This window comes from Penicillium citrinum, assembly GCF_028827155.1.
Source record: "Penicillium citrinum strain IBT 23319 chromosome Unknown utg000008l:1.0-2707905.0:1.0-2709502.0, whole genome shotgun sequence".
In the NCBI taxonomy this organism is placed as follows: Eukaryota; Fungi; Ascomycota; class Eurotiomycetes; order Eurotiales; family Aspergillaceae; genus Penicillium; species Penicillium citrinum.
The window spans coordinates 1,834,433-1,857,201 of record NW_026622693.1 but is presented as its reverse complement, the minus strand read 5'-3'; the positions used below and the strand labels follow the sequence as shown (position 1 = coordinate 1,857,201).

General features: G+C 46.7%; 8 protein-coding genes across 8 annotated transcripts; 5 read left to right on the top strand and 3 right to left on the bottom strand.

Annotated features, from left to right (window-relative positions):
- Positions 1 to 471: 471 nt before the first annotated feature.
- Positions 472 to 1,698, top strand: N7469_009134 (nucleoside hydrolase; the record flags this gene model as incomplete). The annotated part of the gene is made up of 3 exons (XM_056648052.1): positions 472 to 526; positions 594 to 601; positions 661 to 1,698. 3 exons carry the CDS (start codon positions 472 to 474, stop codon positions 1,696 to 1,698), a joined length of 1,101 nt encoding a protein of 366 aa, XP_056497817.1.
- A 641-nt stretch (positions 1,699 to 2,339) lies between these two features.
- On the top strand, positions 2,340 to 4,043 carry N7469_009133 (fungal specific transcription factor domain-containing protein; the record flags this gene model as incomplete). Its single annotated transcript, XM_056648051.1, has 2 exons — positions 2,340 to 2,383; positions 2,510 to 4,043. The coding sequence occupies 2 exons, from the start codon at positions 2,340 to 2,342 to the stop codon at positions 4,041 to 4,043; spliced, it is 1,578 nt and encodes a 525-aa protein (XP_056497816.1).
- A 1,148-nt stretch (positions 4,044 to 5,191) lies between these two features.
- N7469_009132 (NupC/NupG family nucleoside CNT transporter) lies at positions 5,192 to 7,072 on the top strand (the record flags this gene model as incomplete). The annotated part of the gene is made up of 4 exons (XM_056648050.1): positions 5,192 to 5,361; positions 5,434 to 6,537; positions 6,604 to 6,845; positions 6,909 to 7,072. The coding sequence occupies 4 exons, from the start codon at positions 5,192 to 5,194 to the stop codon at positions 7,070 to 7,072; spliced, it is 1,680 nt and encodes a 559-aa protein (XP_056497815.1).
- A 1,129-nt stretch (positions 7,073 to 8,201) lies between these two features.
- Positions 8,202 to 9,463, bottom strand: N7469_009131 (phosphotransferase family protein; the record flags this gene model as incomplete). The annotated part of the gene is made up of 3 exons (XM_056648049.1): positions 8,202 to 8,744; positions 8,813 to 8,890; positions 8,954 to 9,463. 3 exons carry the CDS (start codon positions 9,461 to 9,463, stop codon positions 8,202 to 8,204), a joined length of 1,131 nt encoding a protein of 376 aa, XP_056497814.1.
- A 1,607-nt stretch (positions 9,464 to 11,070) lies between these two features.
- Positions 11,071 to 11,571, top strand: N7469_009130 (uncharacterized protein; the record flags this gene model as incomplete). Its single annotated transcript, XM_056648048.1, has 1 exon — positions 11,071 to 11,571. The coding sequence occupies one exon, from the start codon at positions 11,071 to 11,073 to the stop codon at positions 11,569 to 11,571; it is 501 nt and encodes a 166-aa protein (XP_056497813.1).
- A 1,603-nt stretch (positions 11,572 to 13,174) lies between these two features.
- On the top strand, positions 13,175 to 13,548 carry N7469_009129 (uncharacterized protein; the record flags this gene model as incomplete). The annotated part of the gene is made up of 3 exons (XM_056648047.1): positions 13,175 to 13,255; positions 13,319 to 13,443; positions 13,512 to 13,548. The coding sequence occupies 3 exons, from the start codon at positions 13,175 to 13,177 to the stop codon at positions 13,546 to 13,548; spliced, it is 243 nt and encodes an 80-aa protein (XP_056497812.1).
- Positions 13,549 to 14,203: 655 nt separating this feature from the next.
- Positions 14,204 to 15,973, bottom strand: coaT (acetyl-CoA hydrolase ACH1; the record flags this gene model as incomplete). Its single annotated transcript, XM_056648046.1, has 3 exons — positions 14,204 to 15,397; positions 15,493 to 15,733; positions 15,831 to 15,973. The coding sequence occupies 3 exons, from the start codon at positions 15,971 to 15,973 to the stop codon at positions 14,204 to 14,206; spliced, it is 1,578 nt and encodes a 525-aa protein (XP_056497811.1).
- A 1,295-nt stretch (positions 15,974 to 17,268) lies between these two features.
- Positions 17,269 to 22,727, bottom strand: N7469_009127 (transcriptional regulator SIN3; the record flags this gene model as incomplete). Its single annotated transcript, XM_056648045.1, has 8 exons — positions 17,269 to 18,141; positions 18,203 to 20,217; positions 20,279 to 20,750; positions 20,812 to 21,359; positions 21,419 to 21,486; positions 21,556 to 22,375; positions 22,487 to 22,551; positions 22,624 to 22,727. 8 exons carry the CDS (start codon positions 22,725 to 22,727, stop codon positions 17,269 to 17,271), a joined length of 4,965 nt encoding a protein of 1,654 aa, XP_056497810.1.
- Between the last annotated feature and the right edge of the window lie 42 nt (positions 22,728 to 22,769).

Genomic DNA, 22,769 nt, shown 5'->3' with positions numbered 1-22,769 from the left:
GAGCCGAGCGCGGGAAGTATAGTAGATCCAGTAGTATTGGATTTGCTTTTCGTTCCGTATAGATCGCTCCCTGGAATCTTGCTATGGTGCCATGGTTTATTATTCTATGGTCGCTGATCGGAACGGTCGTACCCACCAGCGCCGATATCCGATCGCCGAACCGATCAAGGCACCGCCGAAGTGACTGGTAGCAATTTGAAGCAGAAAGATAGAGTGAGTGAAATCCGATAAGGGGAAATTTTGAGAATCCTCACGACATAGTTAATCGAAGCTCAATATGAATACTTCCCCATCGGTGATCGGCTGATAAGTTACCAGCTTCATGAGGCCGGCCCCATGACTGGCCTATAAGTAAATAGTAGTTCAGGCAGTTATTATCTAAAGCAAGCTACGAGAAGCCTTCGAGAAGTACTTAAATCCACACCCAAGATCCTTTTCTCCTTCATACGACAAATTATACGAAGCTGCAATATGACCGAGAGCTCAACTTCCATTCAGATTCCCCTGTGGCTCGATTGTGATCCAGGTATGTTACTTGCAATGCCATGCCATGTCAAGGCCCTTGGCAAGCACAGTGCTAACAATACTGACAGGTCACGATGTACGAACCTAAAATTCTTTTAAATTCAAGGGAAGATTATGATCACTAACACCGGTTAGGATGCTTGCGCCATGTTGATGTCAATCTACCATCCTGCCCTTCGAATACTTGGGATTAGCACTGTAAATGGCAACGCGCCTTTAGAAAACGTCACCAAAAATGGCCTCAGCATCTTAGAAGCCATCGGAGCCACCAATGTTCCATTATATAAAGGTGCAAAGGAGCCCTTCTGTCGACCTGTACGATCAGCTGCGGAGGTTCACGGCGCGAGTGGACTGGCCGGCACCGATCTGCTCCCTAAAGCGACGGTTGATATTCAGCCTGGAAACACGATCAACGCCATGCGAGATGCCCTTCTTTCCTGTCCGCCGAATACTGCTTGGCTCGTGGCTGTGGGCCCTCTCACCAATGCTGCGCTTCTTTTCGCGGTATATCCCGAAGTAGCCACTCACATCAAGGGAATAAGCATCATGGGTGGTGGTGTCGGTGGTGACGAGTTTGCACCTCACGTCGATTTGGGTCCGAATTATACCGACGAGAAAGGAAGAAGCTGCAGACGTCACGGAAATTACACTCCCTTCGCCGAATTCAACGTCTGGGCTGACATTGAGTCGGCGGCCAGTGTATTCCTAAACCCTGTCCTTAAACCGAAGACGTTTCTCATCCCGCTGGATGTGTCGCATCAGGCGTACACGACCCCGGCGGCAAGACACATGCTTCTGCATGGCGAAAAAGGCCCTACAAGAATGAGGACCATGTTCAACGAGCTTTTGGTCTTTGTGGCGGAAACGTATAAGCAGGGCTGGGGAATGGATACCGGTGCACCATTGCATGACCCGCTAGCCGTGGCTATCCTGTTGGCCGATCACCCTGACTCGGATAAGCGAATTGACTTCAATGATAACAATGGTGAGCGATGGGATATTGATGTTGTGTTGGCTGGTTTGCAGGAGGGTCGAACAGTTGCTACAAAGCTTGAGCATGGTAAACCTGGAGTCATGATTCCGAGATCCCTGGATACAGATAAATTTTGGAAGGTTTTGGAGTCGTGCATGGCTAGAGCTGATGAGAAGACTGGATATGTGAAGATTCAGTGAGGAACTTGGGAACTGGTAGTTAGGCGTGATGTACAGAGATAGAACAATATTATTGCTCATCATTCAATTTTAAAAATACCGATCGTCTATGCCCATTCCATCTGACTAGCCAGTAGCTCTTACAATCTAATGAAGTGGAATTTTTGAGGGTATGCGAATAAAGATCCTACATAGTCGGTTCGGCGAACAAGATGTGCGTGCGCATATCGAAGAACTCTCCGAGTGCAGATTTCGCCACGCTTTCTCGCTATTTTGAACTTATTCTTTTTCATTAATAGCGGGGAAATCCACCTGACGGAACTTGGCCATAGTTAGCCTTTCATAGCGGGATTAAACCTCTTTTTCCCCTCTCTGTTTCGAAAATCTGGATATATCTGGATAGACTCGGCAGGAATGGGGTCTCCACAGGTACATGATTTCCAACTCTACGACCTATTAGGGCCAGAGCCAGATGTCAACTTCCATATGTTTTCATTGGATAATGGAGTAGAAGTTAGGGATCAGTTCGCACCGAATAGCGCTCAACATACTTCTACACCACCCAGACTCGCTCAAACACGCAGCAGAAACCCTCGATCTTGTGATTTCTGCCGTGTTAGAAAGACCGCCTGTATCGTTGAGACTGCCTTGCCATGTACAACATGCAAGGCAAGAGGATTCGAATGCACATTCACAAAAAAGCGGCGTAAAACACGTCGCACGGAATTATTGAGAGTTTCTTTACATCAGAATGGTATTTATTGCCGCCCGAGAGTTGACAAGATATCAAGACTTGCTGAGCATCCCTTTCAGAAATCACTTGCGACTCCAGCAACATCTTACGGGATCCAGCAGTGCTCGATCAAGAGAGTGCTTCTTTCCCTTGGCAGGGTCTGCCTAGTTCATTTGATGCGAGCGGCATCTCGCTAAACAATTTCTTCGATGAGCAAGTCCAATCTATTACACCATCAACATCTCCAGGCTCAGACACCTCGGAGACTCACCGTAATGATATGGAACTACCTCTAGACCAGCCTTCGTGGACATTCCATCTTTTGGGCGAGAGTGGTGAAAGTGATCCTTATCTGCTGAAGCGCTCCGGCCTCGCCATACACGCAGAAAATCACCATTACCGTCGATTCCAGCGTGAATCACAGCCCGGGGAAACCATTGACGATCAACGACCTATCGTGTTCTGCCTCGACCGGGATCACGTATATAATCACTTCGAGCCTCGCGTCGAGGAATCTGAGTTCTCTCAAATCCGCGCCCAGATTACGCGAATGGACAGCAAAGTTGGCATTCGGCTGATCAATGTTTACTTCGACTACGTTTACCCATATTTCCCCGTCCTATCCTATTCAAAGATGATAGAAGACGGTTTGCCAGATGAGAGGGTGCTTCAAGCTTTACCCCTCTCGTTGAAAGCAGCACTGTATGCGTCTGCTCTTCCATACATGGTTTACGATGATGTTCTATCGACGATGCTGGATATTGATCTTCCTACAGCAAAGGAGCTTTACCGAATGTCTTGGGTTGCGATCACACAGGAAATTCATAGTCCGCGTTTGTCCACCCTCCAGTCCTGTCTGTTACTATTACAACGTGATATCACAGACCGTTTTTTCCAGGGTTCTCCCTTCCAGTGGAGCTTTATGGCGTGGACCGTGAGTCTGGCTCAAACTCTGGGATTATCAACAGACTGCTCGACAGTATGGGGTATGCCGCTTTGGGAGAAGAAGTTGCGCAAAAGATTATGGTGGGGGACTTTTGTTCTTGACAAGTGGAATTATGCTTGCTCCGGACTCGCCAGCCATATTCATAAAGACGACTATGATGTTCTGCCACTGGATGATTCGGACGTTGCATATTCGGAAATGCCTGGAACTACCCAGAACTCTCATGTTCAAGGCCATTTCTGCCATTTGGTGGAATTGACCATCATCCTGTCGGATATGATCGATTCTTTTTTCACCATCAGGGCTTCCAAACGAACATCCAGCGATTTCAGCCTGACGTCTGCTCTTGCAAACGAGCTGAGATCTAGATTAGATGTCTGGAAAACTGCGTTTGATAAGCTGTCATTCTTTCAGCCGGCAAATTTGTCTTCACGAGTTCAAATGGACGGAAGCGCTTCTCTTGGTCTCGCGTATTGGGCCGTGCATTTGCTCATAATGCGTGCAATCCTAAGATCTTTGGAAACAAGGCCTGGCAGCGTCGAAGAAAGACGGATACGCGAAGAATTTTCCGTGTCGGTTCGATTGAAAGCAGAGTCTTATTGTATCGAATTTGTTGAGTTTACCGACCGGTTACAAGCCGGGGCATGGAACGCCTTCTGGCATAAATGTAAGACTTCGGAGGCCTGATCTATTTCTGTTAGATTTTGGATTTTTTTGATTAACTAAAGCCCAAACACAGTCTCCCCTTCCAACTTTGCTATTGCATCGTCCATCATGATGAGGCTGCTCTTAACCTCTTCGTCACATGCCGAAAAGGAAAGACTTAACGCTCTTATCGAGCGGTGGCGGTGGATATTAAGAAGCGGCGGAGGAAACAAAGGTAATGTGATTATGAGTCTGGGACTCCTGCGTCTAGATCGAACTCTCTTGAAAAGTAGAACCCAGGGAGTGAGTCTCTGTTGAGATGTAAGCAGCCCTATCCTTCATAGGACTGCTATTCGATACTTCTGATCCCTCTATCTTTATCCTATTTTATCCTTTCTGTAATACTTTAGTTCGCTCGGAATGCTTTCCTTGGTAGTAAACATTAGCCCAAGCAGTGACAGGTAGTTCATCAATGCCATATACGTACGCGAATCTCTTCTATGATCTTGAATCCTCCAACCTATCGCTCAATTCTGATCCCATCTTCAGTGGCAAACTAGATATCCATAGATCATCATATCCGACGAGTTTTTTAGTACATCCAACTGTACAAGCGTAGCCCATACGATCGGGAAACCTTTAAGGTTTGATCGGCTCCTTTGAGTGGAGGCTCTTTACCAACATCCGATCGCCGAATAGCCACTATCAAGCTACCTCCCGACTATGCTCACCGAGAACGGCCCTCAAGCTGCACTAGCCACTTCAAGTTATCTCATAAGCTTTGAATGGGGAATAAGTGTGCTAATCTGGGGTTATTTTGCGGGGATCGCAACGAGCGCTTTCTTGGCAGATTATTACTACTCCATTGGTACAATTGCAGTTAGAACTTGTATTCGGGAAGACTAGTATTAGTAGTATAAAAAGGAAGTTATTTCCCGTGTATCACGGCCGATTCCCTGCATAGTTACTCGCATTTTCCTTTTCCCGGCTGTGACCTACACCCTGAAGCTGGTCTCCATTGACTGACGATGAACTTCGAGCCGGCCGAAGATATAGGCAATTCACTCCAACCCCATAATACACATCTTGAGGCCAGTCATATCGAGGGTGATAATATTATCGTTCCTCCTAAACCGATAGCAGAGAAGTGGATCCATTATCATCTTGAGAATGCCCATCACTCACCACAAATGAGTGATCAAGCACAAGGCAGATTGAATATTGAGAATGAGAGGGCTAGCTCTGATAACGCTGGACATGGTCTCGCACAGGATACAGCAAATGAAGAAAGTGGAAACGTCAATAAAATTTCGAAATGGAAGAATTTCGCTCAACTATTCATCTGGCTTTTATTCACGGCGTGAGTTTCAAGTTGAAAAAAGGGTACCCTGATTGTATCCACCCCCCAAAACTAATCACAGTCTATTATTAGGTGGTGGATTGCGGGCTTGATCCTGCATCGCCATGATTACGGCTGGCTGATCCCATTTCTCGTTTATTTGGCCATCACTTTACGCATCATTTTCAACTTCATACCTGTCAGTTATGTCATGCGACCAACCCGATGGCTTTACAACAACTCCTTGGTCAAAATCTACGACACCATGCCTCATAAACTCCGGACTTGCTTCGCTGCTCTGCTTACAATTGCAGTCATTTGTGTAGGGTCATTTGTACCCGAAGAATCGGTGGATAATACAAGAGGTAACCGAGCTATATCAATCCTGGGGCTCGCCGTCATCCTATTCGTCCTATGGTTGACGTCTCGAAATCGAAAATGTATTCCATGGCACACAGTAATCGGTGGAATGCTTACACAGTTTGTCATGGCGGTTTTTGTTTTAAAAACGAAGGCTGGCTATGATATATTTAATTTTATCTCCTATCTCGCTCGTGCATTCCTCGGATTCGCCGACCAGGGAACAGCCTTCGTCACAGATGAAGCTGTTGTCAAACTCAATTACTTCATTACGAGCGTGGTACCAGCAATTATCTTCTTCATTGCTGTGGTACAGAGTCTTTATCATGTTGGATTTCTGCAGTGGTTCATTGTCAAATTCGCCACTTTCTTCTTCTGGACATTACGTGTTTCTGGCGCTGAGGCTACTGTTGCAGCTGCATCACCTTTTCTCGGTCAAGGCGAGTCAGTAATGCTGATCAGACCATTTGTTGAATATCTGACCCAGGCGGAAATCCATCAGATTATGTGCTCTGGATTTGCTACGATTGCAGGTTCTGTTCTTGTGGGATATATTAGCTTGGGACTTGATGCACAAGCCTTGGTCTCGTCATGCATCATGTCTATTCCAGCGTCGTTGACTGTTTCAAAGATGCGTTATCCAGAGACGGAAGAAACTATAACTTCCGGCAGAGTGCATATTCCTAAGGATGAAAACGAAAAAGCTACAAATGTCCTTCATGCTTTTTCAAATGGGGCCTGGCTTGGTATCAAGATTGGTGGTACAATTGTTGCGGTCTTGCTATCAATCATATCTATGATCGGTCTTGTCAATGGACTGCTGGGATGGTGGGGACGGTAAGAACTCTGAGTCTGAGGTCATTTCAGATCATTTAGATGAGCAAGATATACTAACTATCACAGGTATATCAACATTACGCAAGATGGGGATGCATACCTGAGCCTGCAGCTCATCATGGGCTATATCTGCTACCCCATAGCTTTTCTTATCGGTGTACCTCGACAAGATCTTTTACTAGTCGGCCAACTAATCGGTATCAAAATCATCGCCAATGAATTCGTGGCGTTTACCGATCTCACGCAAGGTCCTGAATACCTGGCCATGAGTCCACGTTCACAGATCATTGCAACATACGCTCTTTGTGGTAAGTCCTCGCCAATAAATTTATTATGACAACTATCTATGAACTTAACTGATTAATATCTAGGATTCGGGAATTTGGGATCACTGGGTGTTCAAATTGGTATTCTATCCCAAATTGCCCCTGGAAGAGCTGGCGATGTTTCTCGTGTGGCTGTATCGGCTCTATTTTCTGGAGTTCTGTCCACATTGACCTCAGCCTCGATCGCAGGAATGCTTATCACAAGCTGAGATGCTATGTCCAAGTTCAGAACAATTCTTTAAGAAAGAAGAAAAGGTGACATGATGGAGATCGGTCTACTACTTGTCACTGCATTCTGTATACATCCATAATGACATGTTGTCTTATTATTCAGCCCGAACAAAGGAATTGACATTAGCACCTTACCCGAATAATATTATTTGTAAGTTCGTCCTTGTGACAGTAGACTTCGGCGATGTATACATGGTACTCCACGATTCGGCGAAGTGGAGTTTTGATTGGCTGTGGCGGACGTGGAACTAATAGACTGGCAATATCGCGGCGACGCACACCATTTTGCTGCGGAACTTCTACTCTTTTCGGTGAACCTGATCAGTGATCGGCAGAGTCAGTTTGAAATTTCTAAATTTCAAACGAAAAGGTTTAAGTGCCAATAGGATGTTGTGATTGTCTAAACTCGGTTTGCGTAGCCAAATGGGAACCAGGCAAATGGTCTATATAAGTTTAGATAATACAACGGACTCGGCTAAAGTCCAGGCATTGTCAGTTGCTACCCTTGATCAAGAAATGTCTGAATCTTCAAATAAAAAAATAAGATAGCAGCTCCATATATTTTCTCAACATACAGTATTATACGGCGGCTAAGTTGTCAATTTCAAGCTTGGGACTTTGTACAATTTGTGAATCAATCGTATTTGAAATGCTAATAATAATTGTATGAGCTCATAATAATGTCTCCTCTGAGCTTCACTCTAAAGTCACTTTTGTCATGGTATTTCTCCCCGGGGGTTTTTTCACTTTTTTCCATTTTCCATTTTCCGGAAGTGAGGGGGGGTTCTCTCTCTCTCTCTCTCTCAATTCACAGCGTTTGCACCTTTCCCATTCCATCATATCCTAGTATTGTGAGTACCTTGGTACTGTTGCATCATAAGTTGCTGGTGGCGGCCATGGAAAATGGAAATATCTCAGAAATAGCACAATATGTGAAGTACGGTTAGAATAAAGAAACGTGGCTATGGATTCAGCATTCTTGGTTCTTGGGTGAGTACCTGTAAAACCATGACTCGGTCATCTTTACCTGTATTCTTTCCAGAGTTTGGCCATCAAAATCCGATGTAATTAATCCACGAAAGGCTGAGTAGTGTGTCTGGGATGAATCTACGCCTGCCTGGTTAACTCTTCGATAACCCGATCATAGGTACCCAGCTTTCCAGTACAGGTATATGCCCTGTACGCATAAGCTATGGTCTGCATCCTCTTGCTGCTGAGACCAGTCGAGAGCAGGTTATCCGCATGCTCCAATGACTTTACCATTACAACATAGTCTCCTCGCTCGCGCCAGGTTTCTTGTTCTTCTTCATCCAATGGCTGTCCATGCTGGTCGTAATTTTCAGGTAAACCGAGACACGCAGGCAGGGTTGAAAGAAATCTCGGGAATCCGATTAACTCCCAGGGAACGGTCCAAGCTCCTTCCCAATCGATTACACCTGTCACATCGAAGTTATCCTCATTGACCATGATGTTACTATGAAGGAAGTCATCGTGGTCCAAAGGGAATGGTCCTTCGTTGTATGAGGACAGCTGACTAGCTATTGCCTTCATCTGCGATAGAAAGTTCTCGATGATCTCGACCATCTTCTCCGGCGAAAACGAGGGGGTGAGTTTCATAATGTTCATGATTTCTTCTTTGCCTCGCTTAAACTTGACACTGTCCGCCATGCCTCGAAAAAAGCTGATGCTGTGTCGAATGGACTGCCAATCCCTGGAACAGGGCCACTCTCATATCCACCTTTAGAGTTTCGAACAATAGTCCCAATTTTTGGAAGACGCAAAGATGTTATTTGAACCTGAATTGCAAGGTCAGCAGCTCAGCAGTTAGACAAGTCTCTCAGGTGGGTCAATGGACGAACATGACATTTCGCGACAGATCGATAGAAGTTCTGCCGTCGGCCTCTGGCAATCACACCGCGATGGACTTTGTATCCGCCCAGGGCATCCATAGCCGCAATACCGGGTAAGACCTCCATCAATATGTAGGCGGAGCCCACCGGATTTTCTTCGTTAGTATCATAACCGAAAACTCGAGGGACTGGTAGATCAGATTGCTCCTTGATAAATTGCATCGTTGCAATTTCACTTTTGAGGCTGGCGCTGCTGTCAAAGGGCGAGCTGCTTCTTCTGATATGAATTCGAGCGATCCAGCATGTCTTGTTGGGAAATTCCAGCACCCGAGTGATATTGTTAAGCCCGCATGTCACCTGATCTAAGGCAACACACTGCGATTGACCAGCAAGGTCCGCAGCATGACGGCAGAGCTCGTCCCATTGAGTTTCATGAAACCAGTACGAAGTTTGGCTGTCATTTTTCTCGAGGAATGCCTCGACAGTAGACCAAGAGCTCGAGTCGGTGAACATGGCCATTGACTGTCAGAAAGGCTTTTAGACGTAGATACTTGAGAGAACTCTTGCTCAGGGCGAGAAAAAGAATGAGTTATATATTTTTGGATGGCCTTGAAAATAAGCAAGTGAAGGGTGAGTACTGGGAAAGAGGAAAGAAGGTAGATGGGAAGTGGTAGTTAGAGATGGAGGAAGGTGGAGTATCAGCGCCTGAGGCCGCTACACTAGTGCACGCAGGAATTCTGCTAAGTTGGAATTTGAGAACAATCACGAGTGGTTATCCTATATTCAAGGGCATGAGAGCCCTGGAGAGTACAAATAAATGCGTATATGTACCTAAGTTAGTAGTTACATGTGCATCTGGCATAGATATGCAAAAATGAATCCTCTAATATATTAACCAGGTTGATGGGCCACAAACTCATAGGAGATGGCTGGGTGTTCGGGTGAAAGTTTCAATGTCATTTGAGGGTATGTCCGAGACTTTTATAATGAAGTCCGAGAAACTCGCTTTGGTATAACTATGGGGAGGACTTCTGTATATCCTGTGACATCGACGAATATATCACCAGAGTAAGATTGTTTTAATTCATTTGCTCTCGCGAGTAGAAGACTTCTGGCATCTCTATTATAATATTGCGGGTCCAGCGAGCAGCATAAGAAAACCGCGTGCTTTTGTCTAAACGCGCATGTCGTGTTGCGAAAAGACCTCAGGTTCGCTGTATCCACAACATTTTGCGGCACTTGACTATCAGAACAGCACTAAGTTCGACGAATATTCGAGGATCCACATAGATGATTCGAAAGCCACTCATCTTGATGTTTGGTAGCAATCTGCGTCAATGTTGATCAGATGGAAAAAGAGTGGGAGAACTTGAACCTGTGGGTAAAATGTGTTAGTGCCGCAGAGTCTGAGCCTCAGACACAAATATGAATACCATTGTGGAGGGCACGCATATTCCACTTGCGAACAGATACGGAGTACAGAGAACATAGTTCGTCCTTAAAATGAAATCCATCTAATATCGATCTCAATGCCGAGCCTCGGTGGGTCTGCTGAGCAAAAATAGTCGGCAAAAGCTCTTTGCCAAGAAATTCATACAGCATATAGGACAGCTCACGTTCTATGAATGTACCGCTTTCTGGAACTTCATTTGGAAAAGACATATAAAATCAGTTCGTTAAGAAACATACTCTCTGATTCGGTTAGTTCGGAAAAATTCAGTATGAACTATTCCAATACATAGTACAATCCTGGCTGTCCGAGTTAATCACTTCAAGTTGCTGGGAGCTTTTAGCGAAACTACCAGAACACCGCTCGTATAAATTAGACTTAACTTACCCTTATGTTTCACTACAGGTAAATCCCCTTTTATCTCATGTAGCACGAACCTGTCTCAACCCATTTACACCCGAGAGCCAAGCCAGCCAAAATCATGAAATGTCCGCCGGTTTAAAATAGTCGGCGCCCCACAGTATAGTTTGACGAATGAATATCAGAGGTTTCCATCAGTCCAAACTTCAATGTTTCTTATAACAGGTCAAGCACCCAGAGATTCCAGAAAGGCCTATTAGAATTCTTCAGTTGGCAACTTCACAATACTCTACCACAAACATATCAACCCTCTACCATGCCATCAGCAACAACTACCTCCTCAAGCGCAAGCACAACCTGCGGCTCATCAGCACAATACGAACTCCCCGTCAAAGATGCAGCCTGCGGAATCCCAAACAGCGATAAATATAAGCCCTACATTGAGAAATGCGCCCAACCCGCCGGCGTCAAAGCCTACAACCACGACTGTGCCCTCTACGCACCAGCCGTTGATCAGTCCGTACAAGACCTTACAGATTGTCTCTATAAGGCCGGTGTGAAATGGGAAGATGTCTGGTGTTTTGGAGATGTCAATTCTACTGCTACCGGTACTTCTTATCCGACTGCGACTGTGACTGCGACTGGGAAAGATTCGAAAATTTCGGATAAGGAGACCTCGACTGCAACCTCTAGTTCGGGCGAGGCCAGTTCAACTACTTCATCCAACGATGCTGTGAATATCTCGGGTGGCATTTTCAGTGTGAAGATGGGGGTTGTCTTTTCGCTTGTTCTTTTGGGGCTTTTTGTTGGAATGTGATAGGTTTGATTGACTGTCTGAAGTCTGCAATTTTGTACTCTTATATCTGTTTCTCTCCTGATTCTTTCCACCGAGGTTGTATATTTGTTGATAATCAAAGATTTCCGGAATGATGAGCACTGTGTATATTCTTAATTTCCAGGTGTAACTTGAAGCCTGCAATTGTTGTTGAAAGTATAAGTTGGTTTGGGTAGACCGGGTTGGAAAAATGGACAACGAAGCCTTTCTTTAACCATCTCTACCAAAATGGCACCCTACATTATAAACCGCGTCGACATTCCAAATTGACACTTGGAGGATCTTGCGAGAGGTCATGGGGACTGTAGTGCCACCAAAGACTGTTACTATAATGGTCTCCGTTTCGCACGGAGTAGTCGGCGGAATCATTCTTCTGTCATATGCTTTTTCTGCCACTGTGATGGCGACTGCGGCTTTTGACCGAGTGTGATAGCTGCCCTGGAGAATTATATCTTGAAGTGCTTGTCAGGTGGTTCGAAATTATCGGCGGAGTTAAGCAAGGGAAGAAGAAAGATAGTACTTGGTTGGCTAAACTGAGAACATGCCAGTAACTGGCGGAACCCCATGTATATTCAAGACATTGATCTATCTCATCGTCTAGAATTGAGCATTCAGAACGTTTTCTATTAGCTGTCAGTCAAGAACCAGGGTTTTTATTTTCTCGCAGATTTAGCTTCAAACTAGACAAGCCTCGGAGGGTGATTTGCAGCGGACTCAACCATCCCCAGGAAAAGTCCCTGCATGACCGTCGCGCAGTGTCGACAACTCAGCCTCAGCAGTACACATGTTAATAACCCATACATAACCCTTGAACATTATAATCAATTCATACTATAATTCCAATAACAATCATCGGGCAGCAATGTCCCCCGAACTCCCTACAAACATGACCACCACACCACACCACGCACCGTACCACATCAACGCCACAATCATACCACTTCAATCCTTCCACCACCTGATCCAATACCACCAACTCCCTACAACAGAAACATGAAAAAATAATCCCATACTACCATCTGACCGCTAAGCCACTCGGTAACTCCGAAATGCCACAGGAACTCGCATCCGCATTGAAATCGGCCGTACCACATCAGCCCATGGAACAAACGACGTCACGACTAATACCTAACAACCAACCACAACCATCCTTTAACAGATCCGGACCCCAAATTCCTAAAACCACCCAATTAAAACTTGCAGATCAGATCATAACACCCAGAAAAAATTCCGGGGTGTGACTGGTTCTTCCAATTGAATTCCGGGGTATTAAGTATTAGACCGAGTCGGAACCGATGAACTGGTTGTCGGAACATTCGAATTGGATATGGTTCGGGTTCGGGCTCGGCCGGTGATATCGTACCATGTTGACGTGTGGCTATGATATTGTCTACTAGAATTATCTATACTATGTACTATTTACTGGTATACTCTACTCCATGAATATAAAAGGGAATCCATGAACCATGTTCCCTCGTACTTCATTCTCATCATCAGATAAAATCAAGATTAATCTTACTGGACATCACAACGATCCAACACCAAGTCCTTCATACTTCAAACAAATCTCTACAATTGAATCAAAATGCCATCCAAAACCGAAGCAGCCCGTCTACAAAACGACTTCGGCGCAGACTACTGGGTTAGAAATACCCAAGAACGCCGCGTACGTACAAAACTACCAACTACTCAAACCAAAAGCCCGAACTCCAACTAATTCATTATCCAGCACTCAACCGCTGGCCGCGGACTATTCGCCGGTCTCCAGGATGTCAAGCACTATAACGTCGACCATGGCTGGGCCCGTCGCAAGTCTAGCGATAACCCCGGACTCCTTGCTTCTTTCTTCAGTCGGTGAGTGAATCAATCCTCTTCCACGAAGTAATACTTGTGTCTTGCTGTACTGGTTCTAATGAGATTAGATTCACCGGGGGATCATACCATCCGCCCTCGGAATAGAATTCCTTTTCTTAATGTGCGATATTGGGAGGAGTGTGATTTGAATTGGGAATAAGGGAAAAGAGTGCTTGGAATATTTGAATCTCAGACTTAACTCGAGTCAAGTTTCATTTATGAGTATACTGAGGTTTTTGTGTTAGTAGCTTGGAGTTTGGGTGGTTTATTAGTATTACCTATTGCATTACCATGTTTATACATCGTGAATCATCGAATGAATACCATGTCTTCAATTCAAAAATATACGTAGGTTCATCGAGTAGATGGTAGGTACCATCTACTCGAATTAGTAGTTCAGTGGGGAATAGGCCAATTGTACTCAAAGTTCTTTTCGATTCCCTCTACCAGTAGTCATGAATCGGATCCAGAATCATTTGATTGATGCTTTGAACTCTGGGAGGCGGACATAGTACACACCTTAATAACTTCAGTTTGCAAATCATTATAACAACAAACTCCAAGTGTAACAGTGTCATGGGATATTTTTAAGGTTGTGAATGAAGTAAAAGAAGACTCATATTGAATATTGGGAGTTAAACCCATCCCGATAAATTGCGCCGCTATGATTATGTACACCCTCCAAACATCAAATCCTGAAACTAGTTTATGCTAACTAGCCTGTAACACCCAGTACGAAAGCAAATCACTAGTGAAACATTTACTCCCAAGAATCAATCTTCATGGTACCCTTCTCCTGCAAATTCTTATGCATCTTAAAAGCCTCAAACAACAAGTGCGGCTCATGACCCATTCCCTTCCGGAGACACTCGAATTCAGCACGATCCAGATAATCCGTCAGAATAGGATAATAATCCGGATGAGAGCACTTCTTAATAATAACACGAGCACGCTCACGAGGCGAGAGTCCACGAACATCCGCAAGTCCCTGCTCCGTAACAATAACATCGAGATCATGCTCTGTCTGATCAATGTGTGTAGCGAATGGAACGATACAACTCACACCAGTAGGATCAACCTTGCTAGGTCTCGTACTGGGTGTGTGCATGATACTGTATTTGGCATTTCGGAGGAAATCAGCTGAACCGCCCAGACCATTTAACATGCGTGAACCCATGACGCAGGTACTGTTTGCGTGGGCGTAGATGTCGACTTCAACGGGGGTGTTCATTCCGATGCAGCCTAGTCGACGGATGATTTCGGGGGAGTTGGAGACTTGTTGGGAGCGGAGGAGAAGTTTGCCAGCGTATTTCTCCCAGTTATCGTAGAAACGCTTGAATCCATCAGGAGAGAAACGAATGGATGTCGCGGTGGCGAAATCCAAGTTTCCACTGTCGAAGAGATCGAGGAATGAATCTTGCAAGACCTCTGTCCAGACCTTCAGATTGCTGAAGTTGGCACCGCCCTTGCTGAGACCGCCGACGACGGCGTTGGCGATGTTGCCAATGCCGGATTGAATGGGGAGGAGGTTTTGGGGGAGACGGCCGTGGTTAACCTCGTGCTTGAGGAATTCGATCAGGTTGGTTGCGATGGCCTGGGAACCTTCGTCTTCTGGGGCATTGGGCTGGGTTTGATCGGGATAGTCGGATTCGACCACAGCAACGACCTTCTCTGGGTCAATGGGGATATATGAAGTACCGATACGGTCTTCAGGTGCCATGATTAGGTAGGGCTTGCGACCAGGAGGGAGATCAGAGCCGACAATATCGTGAAGACCTTCAAAGGACGGGCTAGCGGTATTCACTTCAATAATGACCTTATCGGCCATCTGCACCAATTCAGGCGATGCACCCACGGATGCACCGGGAATGATACCACCATTCTCCGTGATAGCAGAGGCTTCAATGACAGCAACGTCGATTCTATTCTTTGGCTTGTCGAGGGTATAGTAGCCCTAGATTGGGGTGGGACTCGAATTAGCGCGTCGATCTTAGGACGATCGCTCTCCGCGGCGGGAAATCCCGAGCTTGAGACAAAGATCAAACTTACATATACCAAATCCGAGGGAAACATGCTCAAGTGCTTATCAAAGAACTTAATTTGGCCATTGTTGATTCCCTTTGCAATTTCTTTTCCGACTTGATGCGGGCTTCGTCGTTCAATCATATTCAATCGAGCCCATCGGTTCTCGGTCTCGGCGCCTGAAGACGCACCCACGAAAAGGTTGTACTTTAGTTGTCCTTGTAGGTTATTCTTCTCGACATGGTCTGCCAGAGCAGTAGGAACTTTCCTGTGGAATTGGTTAGTCAATAGACACTACAATTGCCATCCTCCATCTGTACGACTGCATCTCGGAATGGCAGGGATGGGAAATTGATTGGACTGACTTGGGATATCCTACACCGGTAAAACCGGACCAACCAATGTAAGAGCCATGGGGGAAGAGATCGATCAGATCTTCAGCTTTGGCGAGCTTGTTGAGGTAAGAAGGCCGTCTAATGCGGCTCTTCAAAAGTGCTGAAGCAGCCATTGTGGAGGTAGAGGGAGAGAGTGTCTGGGGAAGTTCAATGGAAGAAAGGGAAGAGAAAAAGGAGAAGAAACTGGGGAGGGCGAAATTGAAATAGTCCAAGGTGAACTGCGTACAGTCAGCGGGGACCCCACAAAATGGAAGGAGACGGTCGAAGGGAAGTCGGTTAAGCATACAGTATACAGTATAGCTACAGTTATCTACTCAAGCTGTATACAAGTGAATATCACTGCGTATGATTAGAGCAATTCCTAGCTTACTCTCTATTATATACCATTCTATTTATCCCTCTAAGTGACTACTCTTATGCTATCATACAACATAATATTCGCAGTGGTAAATGAAATCCTGATGATCTCAACCGAATAATCTTGACATCATCTCATCTCGGCAATTTCTCGGCCTCGGTGATTTCTCGCATTCCGAGAAAACGCCCGCAGCCCATTCGAAAAAAATTCACCAAAAGTACAATTCCCAACTTTAATATTTCTGAGTATATTATACTCTCCCGTGTTATCACCGAATATCACCAATGACCTCCTTTTCCCCAAATACTACACCTCTACCTGTATACTACGGAATACTGCACACACACACACACACAACTGTCAGTCAGATCGACGTACTAATGTAAATCGATTCACCAGACTCCGCCGAGCCGGACCCACTCGCCGTCTCGGAGTGTATCGGCTAAGTCGATTCGGAGACACGGAGATCCTGAACATCCTGTATATAGTGCACTGGACCGAGTCGATGCCGAAAATACGCCCGTCGCAGCACTCTCATTACTAAATTGTACATACAAGTCTAACCTTATATGCAAGGGGGACTAGATTTAATATTACTATGATAGTACTATCAATAGACAGCATACTACCTACGGTACCTACTGTACTACGATTAGTTATGGTAGTAAAAGAATCTTTAATGCATACAATTCGATCATTCAATCACAGTACTAGTTGCTACTAGAATACATCAATAGAACATCTTTAAATAAAATAAAATAAAATACAGCAAAAAACCATCAACCATCATCGCGCAATTTCCTCGTGTGAATAATGTTTGTAAAACCATCGATATGGTAATTTAAGACGCCGTCCCTCTCGCAGATGTAAAATGAGAAAAGAATAAGAGAGAAAAAAAAATCCAAAGAAGAAGGAACAAGAAAGAGAACATCAAAGAAAGAAAGAAATTACATGCAGTACAACTTTCCAACCCATCCAAGTCAAATCCAGTTCGGTCCAGTTCAGTTCAGTTCCAGTCCAACATGCTTCAGCTTACAATCAGGTGCTTCCTCACGACTCGGGTTCAGGGACAGGGGCAGTAGAATCAGATGCAGGGACAGTAGTATCGACAGGTTCGGCATCAGCCATTTCGGTATCTGTCGGTTCAACCTTAGCCGCTTCCTTCTTCCTCTTCTCTTCTTCTTTCTCTTCAGGGACAGAGGGTGCCGCTTCCGCCGTAGGACCAGTTTCAGTCGTAGTCTCAGGATGATCACTAGCACCAACACCAGTGTTCTCACCCTGGACATCAGCCTCAGTCTTGGTCTTACCCTCACCACCATCGCCCGTCTCACCCTTGCTCTCTCCCTCAGCAGAACCAGATACAGGAATAGGACTCTCCTTCAGCGTTCCATCCAACCAAGATCGAAACCGCTGATTCGATTCATCAACCTTATCCTTACTCAATCCACGCGCCCAATTAGGGTTATTCACAAACTTCTCCACAAACCGATCATGTCTCTTCTCCTTCAACGCGGCATGTTCTTGGCGCTGTTCTTCACCGCGAGTCTGGATTTGCGACTTTGCTGTTTCAACATCGACATCTTTATCCGGGACTGGCGCGTTAGATCGCCAGAACCAATCGTGTGTTGGGGGTTGGTAGAGGATTGTATAGTTATTGGCACAGATGCGGATGACAAGGCCATCGTAGTGTTGGAGACGACGGTAGAATCGGTCGTATTCTTCGTCTTCGTCGAGTTTACCTGGTAAGTTACGCTTTAAGAACGGCATGCGCATTTCGGAGAAGGCGACTCCTTCTGTTGGGTCGCGCATTGAGTAGGCTGTGACGTAGTAGGACCAGCGGGCTTCGGGGCTGAGGTCTTCGCGGTTAAGCGTTGATTCTTCGGTTGTCATTACTTGGATTGTAACGTGGCGGTCAGACGGGAACTATAGAAGAAGATAGGTTAGTTATGATGTCTGGTAGGCTTTTGGTGATGCTGGTACTTACGAAAGTGACACGGTAAATGTCGCCCTCCTTGATCAATCGCTCGACCTGTTTACGGTACTGGATCTCCTGGTGGTGGGTCGTTTCTTCCTTCTCACGCTCCTTGAAGAACAAATTGGCAATATCTGAGCTGCGATCCCGAGAGTCTCCAGTAAAGATAGACGCCACGAATTTCGTGATAGAAGAAAAGATGCGTTCGAGGTTGTACATCAGGAAACCGCTCTGCATGTAGAAGCGACGCAGAGTCTCCTCCAGATGAACTTGATCAATGTCACCACGAATAACCTCCTCGCACATGCGCACAATTTGCTTGTAGAGGTTGGCCTTCGGGTCAACATCGTAGAAGAAGTCACCAGGGAACCGGTCAATCAGGCACAGATCGTTAGCGGGTTTAGGCAATAGACCACGGCGGACCTGTTCATGTGCCTCACCCTCTTGGTCCTTGATACGTTGCAGGCGCGAGTAGAGAATTTCGAATGTGCGCAGGAAGCAGAGAATATTCAAGTTGCAGTACATGTGGTGCACAGTCTTCTTGTACTTCTCGTTGAGAGTATACTCGCGCTCCAGATTGAAGTTACCCTGACCAGGGTGCTCCATCCATTTCAGCTCTGCCACGTCAAACGCCTCCTCGGCTTCAGAAGCAGGTGCTGATGCAGCGCGCACATCAGGAGTTGCCAACTGTGTAGGCACTGGAGCATCACCTACCTTGTTCTGGTTAACATTCTTCTCGACTGGACGCTTGAGAGTCTCACGCAGGAGATCCAGCTTCTGCGTGTTGACAACCTTGCGACTCGCGTTTGAGGACTCATCAGCACCGAAATTCTCCTCCAATTCCTCAGCAGGCGTAGCAGCAATAGACAATTCATCCATATATTCGTGGAAAGCTTCCCGGTCAAGCCCGAAGAAAATAGGAACAAAGTCTTTGACAAAGTTGATCAGTCTCTGTGGCTCAGCACCGAAACCAGAAGTACTGCGGTCGATGAACATGCAAAGGAGATGTGTGGTATCCAAGAGCACATCAATATCATTAAGTTTCATCTCGGCCTGGTATTTCTTCGTAGGCAAGCCACTCTTGATACGACTTTGCGTTTCTTCGAACTTGCCTTGCAAGTCCTGTTGGATGTTCTTTGCAATGAAAAGCTTCTTGTCCGTCTGGCGAGTGGCAATGGCCTGGTGATCCAGACTACGCCAATAAGCTCTCTGCATTTGTTCGCGCCATACCTTGTCCCATTCACGCTGGCAAGCCTTCCACTCTTCTAGCTTTTGCTTCAAGCGGTACAGCACGATAGGCAGGACTTGACAAGGGCGCTCAAACATATCGCGAATGATCTTCTCACCACGTTGGCGATCATACACCTTCTTGATCACACGTTGATAGATTGCTTCACTCTGACCACCTAGACCGGGCGGCAACTTGAAATTCGCCCGCTCAGCTTCAGACATGTGCAAAAATTGCTGGCAAATCGGCTCAATTAGCTGGATAGTCCGTGTGCAAGCCTCAATGTGATGATCATAATCGTGTCGATCCTCTTCAATGCGGTGCAAAGCATCCTCATATTGGTTCTTGCGATGAGCGACGAAACCAGAATCCTCCGATGCCCAAGTCGGGTGCGAAGCCCATTCATCGTTCAATACTTCGAAACACAATTGATCACGACCACTGCAAGCCTTTTGTCGCTCGCGCTTTGGCAAGAGACGATAGCTAGGTCCCAAAGACCGGCAGTGTGCAAGATTGACCATACCAGCTTCGGTCTTAGGTTTCGGGTCGATAGTTTTGTCTTCAGGCTCATCAACATTCATAAAGCGCTTGAACCAACTCATAAGTTCCGCATTGGAACCAATGAAACCCTCAGCCCTCTTGACCAGAATGAAACGGTCAATCAGATCGTTAGTGTAAAGGTTGCATAACTTGAGGAAATCGCTGAAGATTTGCTTGTTCGCAATGAACTTCTTGACACGATCGAAGAATGCGATTTCCTCTTGGCTAGGAGTAGACAGGGAACTTGGCGGGACAGGTTCTGGCAGTGCGGGAATCAGAGTAGGGGGAAACATTCGGAATATCCGCGCCAGATGGCTTGCCATGGTGGAACTTTGGTCGCTTGCTTCCATTGCCAAATTGGGCTGGTTGGCCACGCATTTGGGACTCTTGGACTCGAGCATCTGCTCCAGCAGGACCAGACACAGAGCCACCGCCCATGCCAGGGGCGCCGCGTCGCTTTTTGCTATCTTTAGCAGAATCCTGCGGCTTGAAGTGGCCCATAGGAGGGAGGTTCTTTGCATCCCGATTCGAAACCTGAGACATTCCCATGGGATCGCCTCGCATGCTACTGACAGGGATGCTTTCTTCAGCTAGACGTGCTGCCGCCTGTTGCTTGGCATGTGCCGCAGACTCGGGCAAGAATTGTTTGAAGTCCTCAAGAAGATCAGGGGCGGTGTTAAATAATTGGGTGACCTGCGCATAAACATCCTGGATAGGTTTCGATTCCCGTTGATAAGTCTGTAAGATCTCGAGGAACTGTTTGTAGATCTCTGGTGCGCTGGAGAAACGATTCTAATACAGGACGTCAGTTTTGCCTTCAGCGATTCAGCTCAAAATTTCCCAACAATCATACCTTTATCTTGTTCACGTAACTGATTGCATGGTTGAATTCCACGGGTCCACGCTTGTTTAGATCCGCATGGCCACCCTGGAGCATTCCACCCACACCTGCTAGGCTGTTCATTGGCTGTGTAAGGCTAGCATTGGGTCCGGCACCAGAGGTTGGCATCATGCCAGGTCGTCCCATGCCAGATGCGGCGGAAGCAGCACCTTGCAGCTGAGCAACGCCGCGATGATCCTGCTGATGGGACAACGCTGCAGCACCCTGTTGCTCTTGTGTGGTATAGCCATAATGATGCTCTTGACCAGGTGCCTGGGCTTCCTGTTGGTATAAACTTGGGCCCATCATGCGTGAGCCAGGAGAATATGACCCTGGGTGTCCTTGTTGTTGGCCCTGAGGTTGGGGAGTTTGCTGCCATCCGGGACGAGATTGGTCATAGTAATCAGGACGTCCAGCTCCGCTGGAAGGGCCGATCTCGTTCGTGGTCGTCTCGAATGGACGTCCAGCACGCGGCATGCTCAGTGTATTCGTACCAGACGGTGTGGTAACTCGAATGGCATCTGGGTTATCCTCGGTACCACATTCAATACGGTAACCAGGGGGAGGAAGGTGTTGAAACCCTGAATCAGGGCCGGATGGCCATTGAAAAGGGTAGAGACACGCTGAATGACGCCAGGAGTATCAATCCTATTAAATCGGTCAATATCAAATATCGAATCAAATCGAGAACGACCCAATCGTGGGTGATAAACTTACGCCTGACTCTTGAAATCTTTCATTATATCCAAGAAGCGGTTGTAAACATCAGGCTGGTCAACAAACCGCACCTTAACTTGGTCCAAATAGCTAAGGGCATCCTGCACCACGAACCCACTGTTAGCGCTAGGCTCTCCGAAAGATGCGGCGGGTCCAATCGGATGACTTGCATTGAGAATCGGCTGCTGGCCCTGAGCAAGAGCAGCGACATTTCCAGGAATTGGCTGTCCTTGCGCATTATGTCCCATCATAGGTGGTGCACCTGGGTATTGCATGTACGACCGAGGGGTACCTTCGCCATGTTGCTGCATCTGCGGGCCGCCAAAAAGACTCGCGGGGCCGCCGGAAGCCTGCACATTCCCCCCGGGTCCATTGGGCGGGTTGGTACCGAGATTCGAGAGGAGGCCATTCGGGCCATGGATAGAATTGGGAACTTTTGAAGCCACCGGCTGATGAAGGGGAATTGAGCCTGTATGACTCTGGACAGGGTGATGTTCACCGCGCTGACGCTCCATCTGCTGGCGCTCTATCTGTTCACGTTCACGCTGCTCACGCTCCCGATGATGGGCCATTTCTTCCTGGCGCTGGCGCTCCAGGATTTCGCGTTCCCTTGAGTCCCGTTCACGCTCACGGTTCAACTGAGGAGATGCATGCGACATGGCCTGGCCAATGCCAGGGAGAGAATGGGCTGAGCTGTGAGAAGGGCCAGAAGGATGCTGTCCATATGCCGGGGGTTGGTGTGAAGCCGCGTGGCTTTGGCTTAACTCTGCCAATCCGGGGAGGGAGTGACCGCCTGACTGACCGGCGGGGTGATAGGGGCCTTTAAATCAACGTATCCAATATTAGTACTCATCTTCTTCCATATCGTAGACCTCCTGCAATGGATTGAACAGGTCTTTCTGGTAGAGGGAAGGGTAGGAGAATTGCTAACCGGACGGAGGAGGGAGGACAGGCCCAGAGGGCTGCGACGCGGGACCTTGCTGAGGCGGATTTTGACTAAAAGCCAAGGAGACGACAAAGTCAGCATGATTCAAACACACACACACAACCATCAAGTTTCACTCATACCTGAACGACCCCAAGGGCCGAGGCTGTTGGTTCATCTGCTCCATGCCAGGGTGCGACGGAGGCCCACCCGCGGGGGAGTGCCAGTTATCATTCCCAGAGTTCATGATCTGGGCATCAGCTGAAACACGGCAATGGACGAAACAATG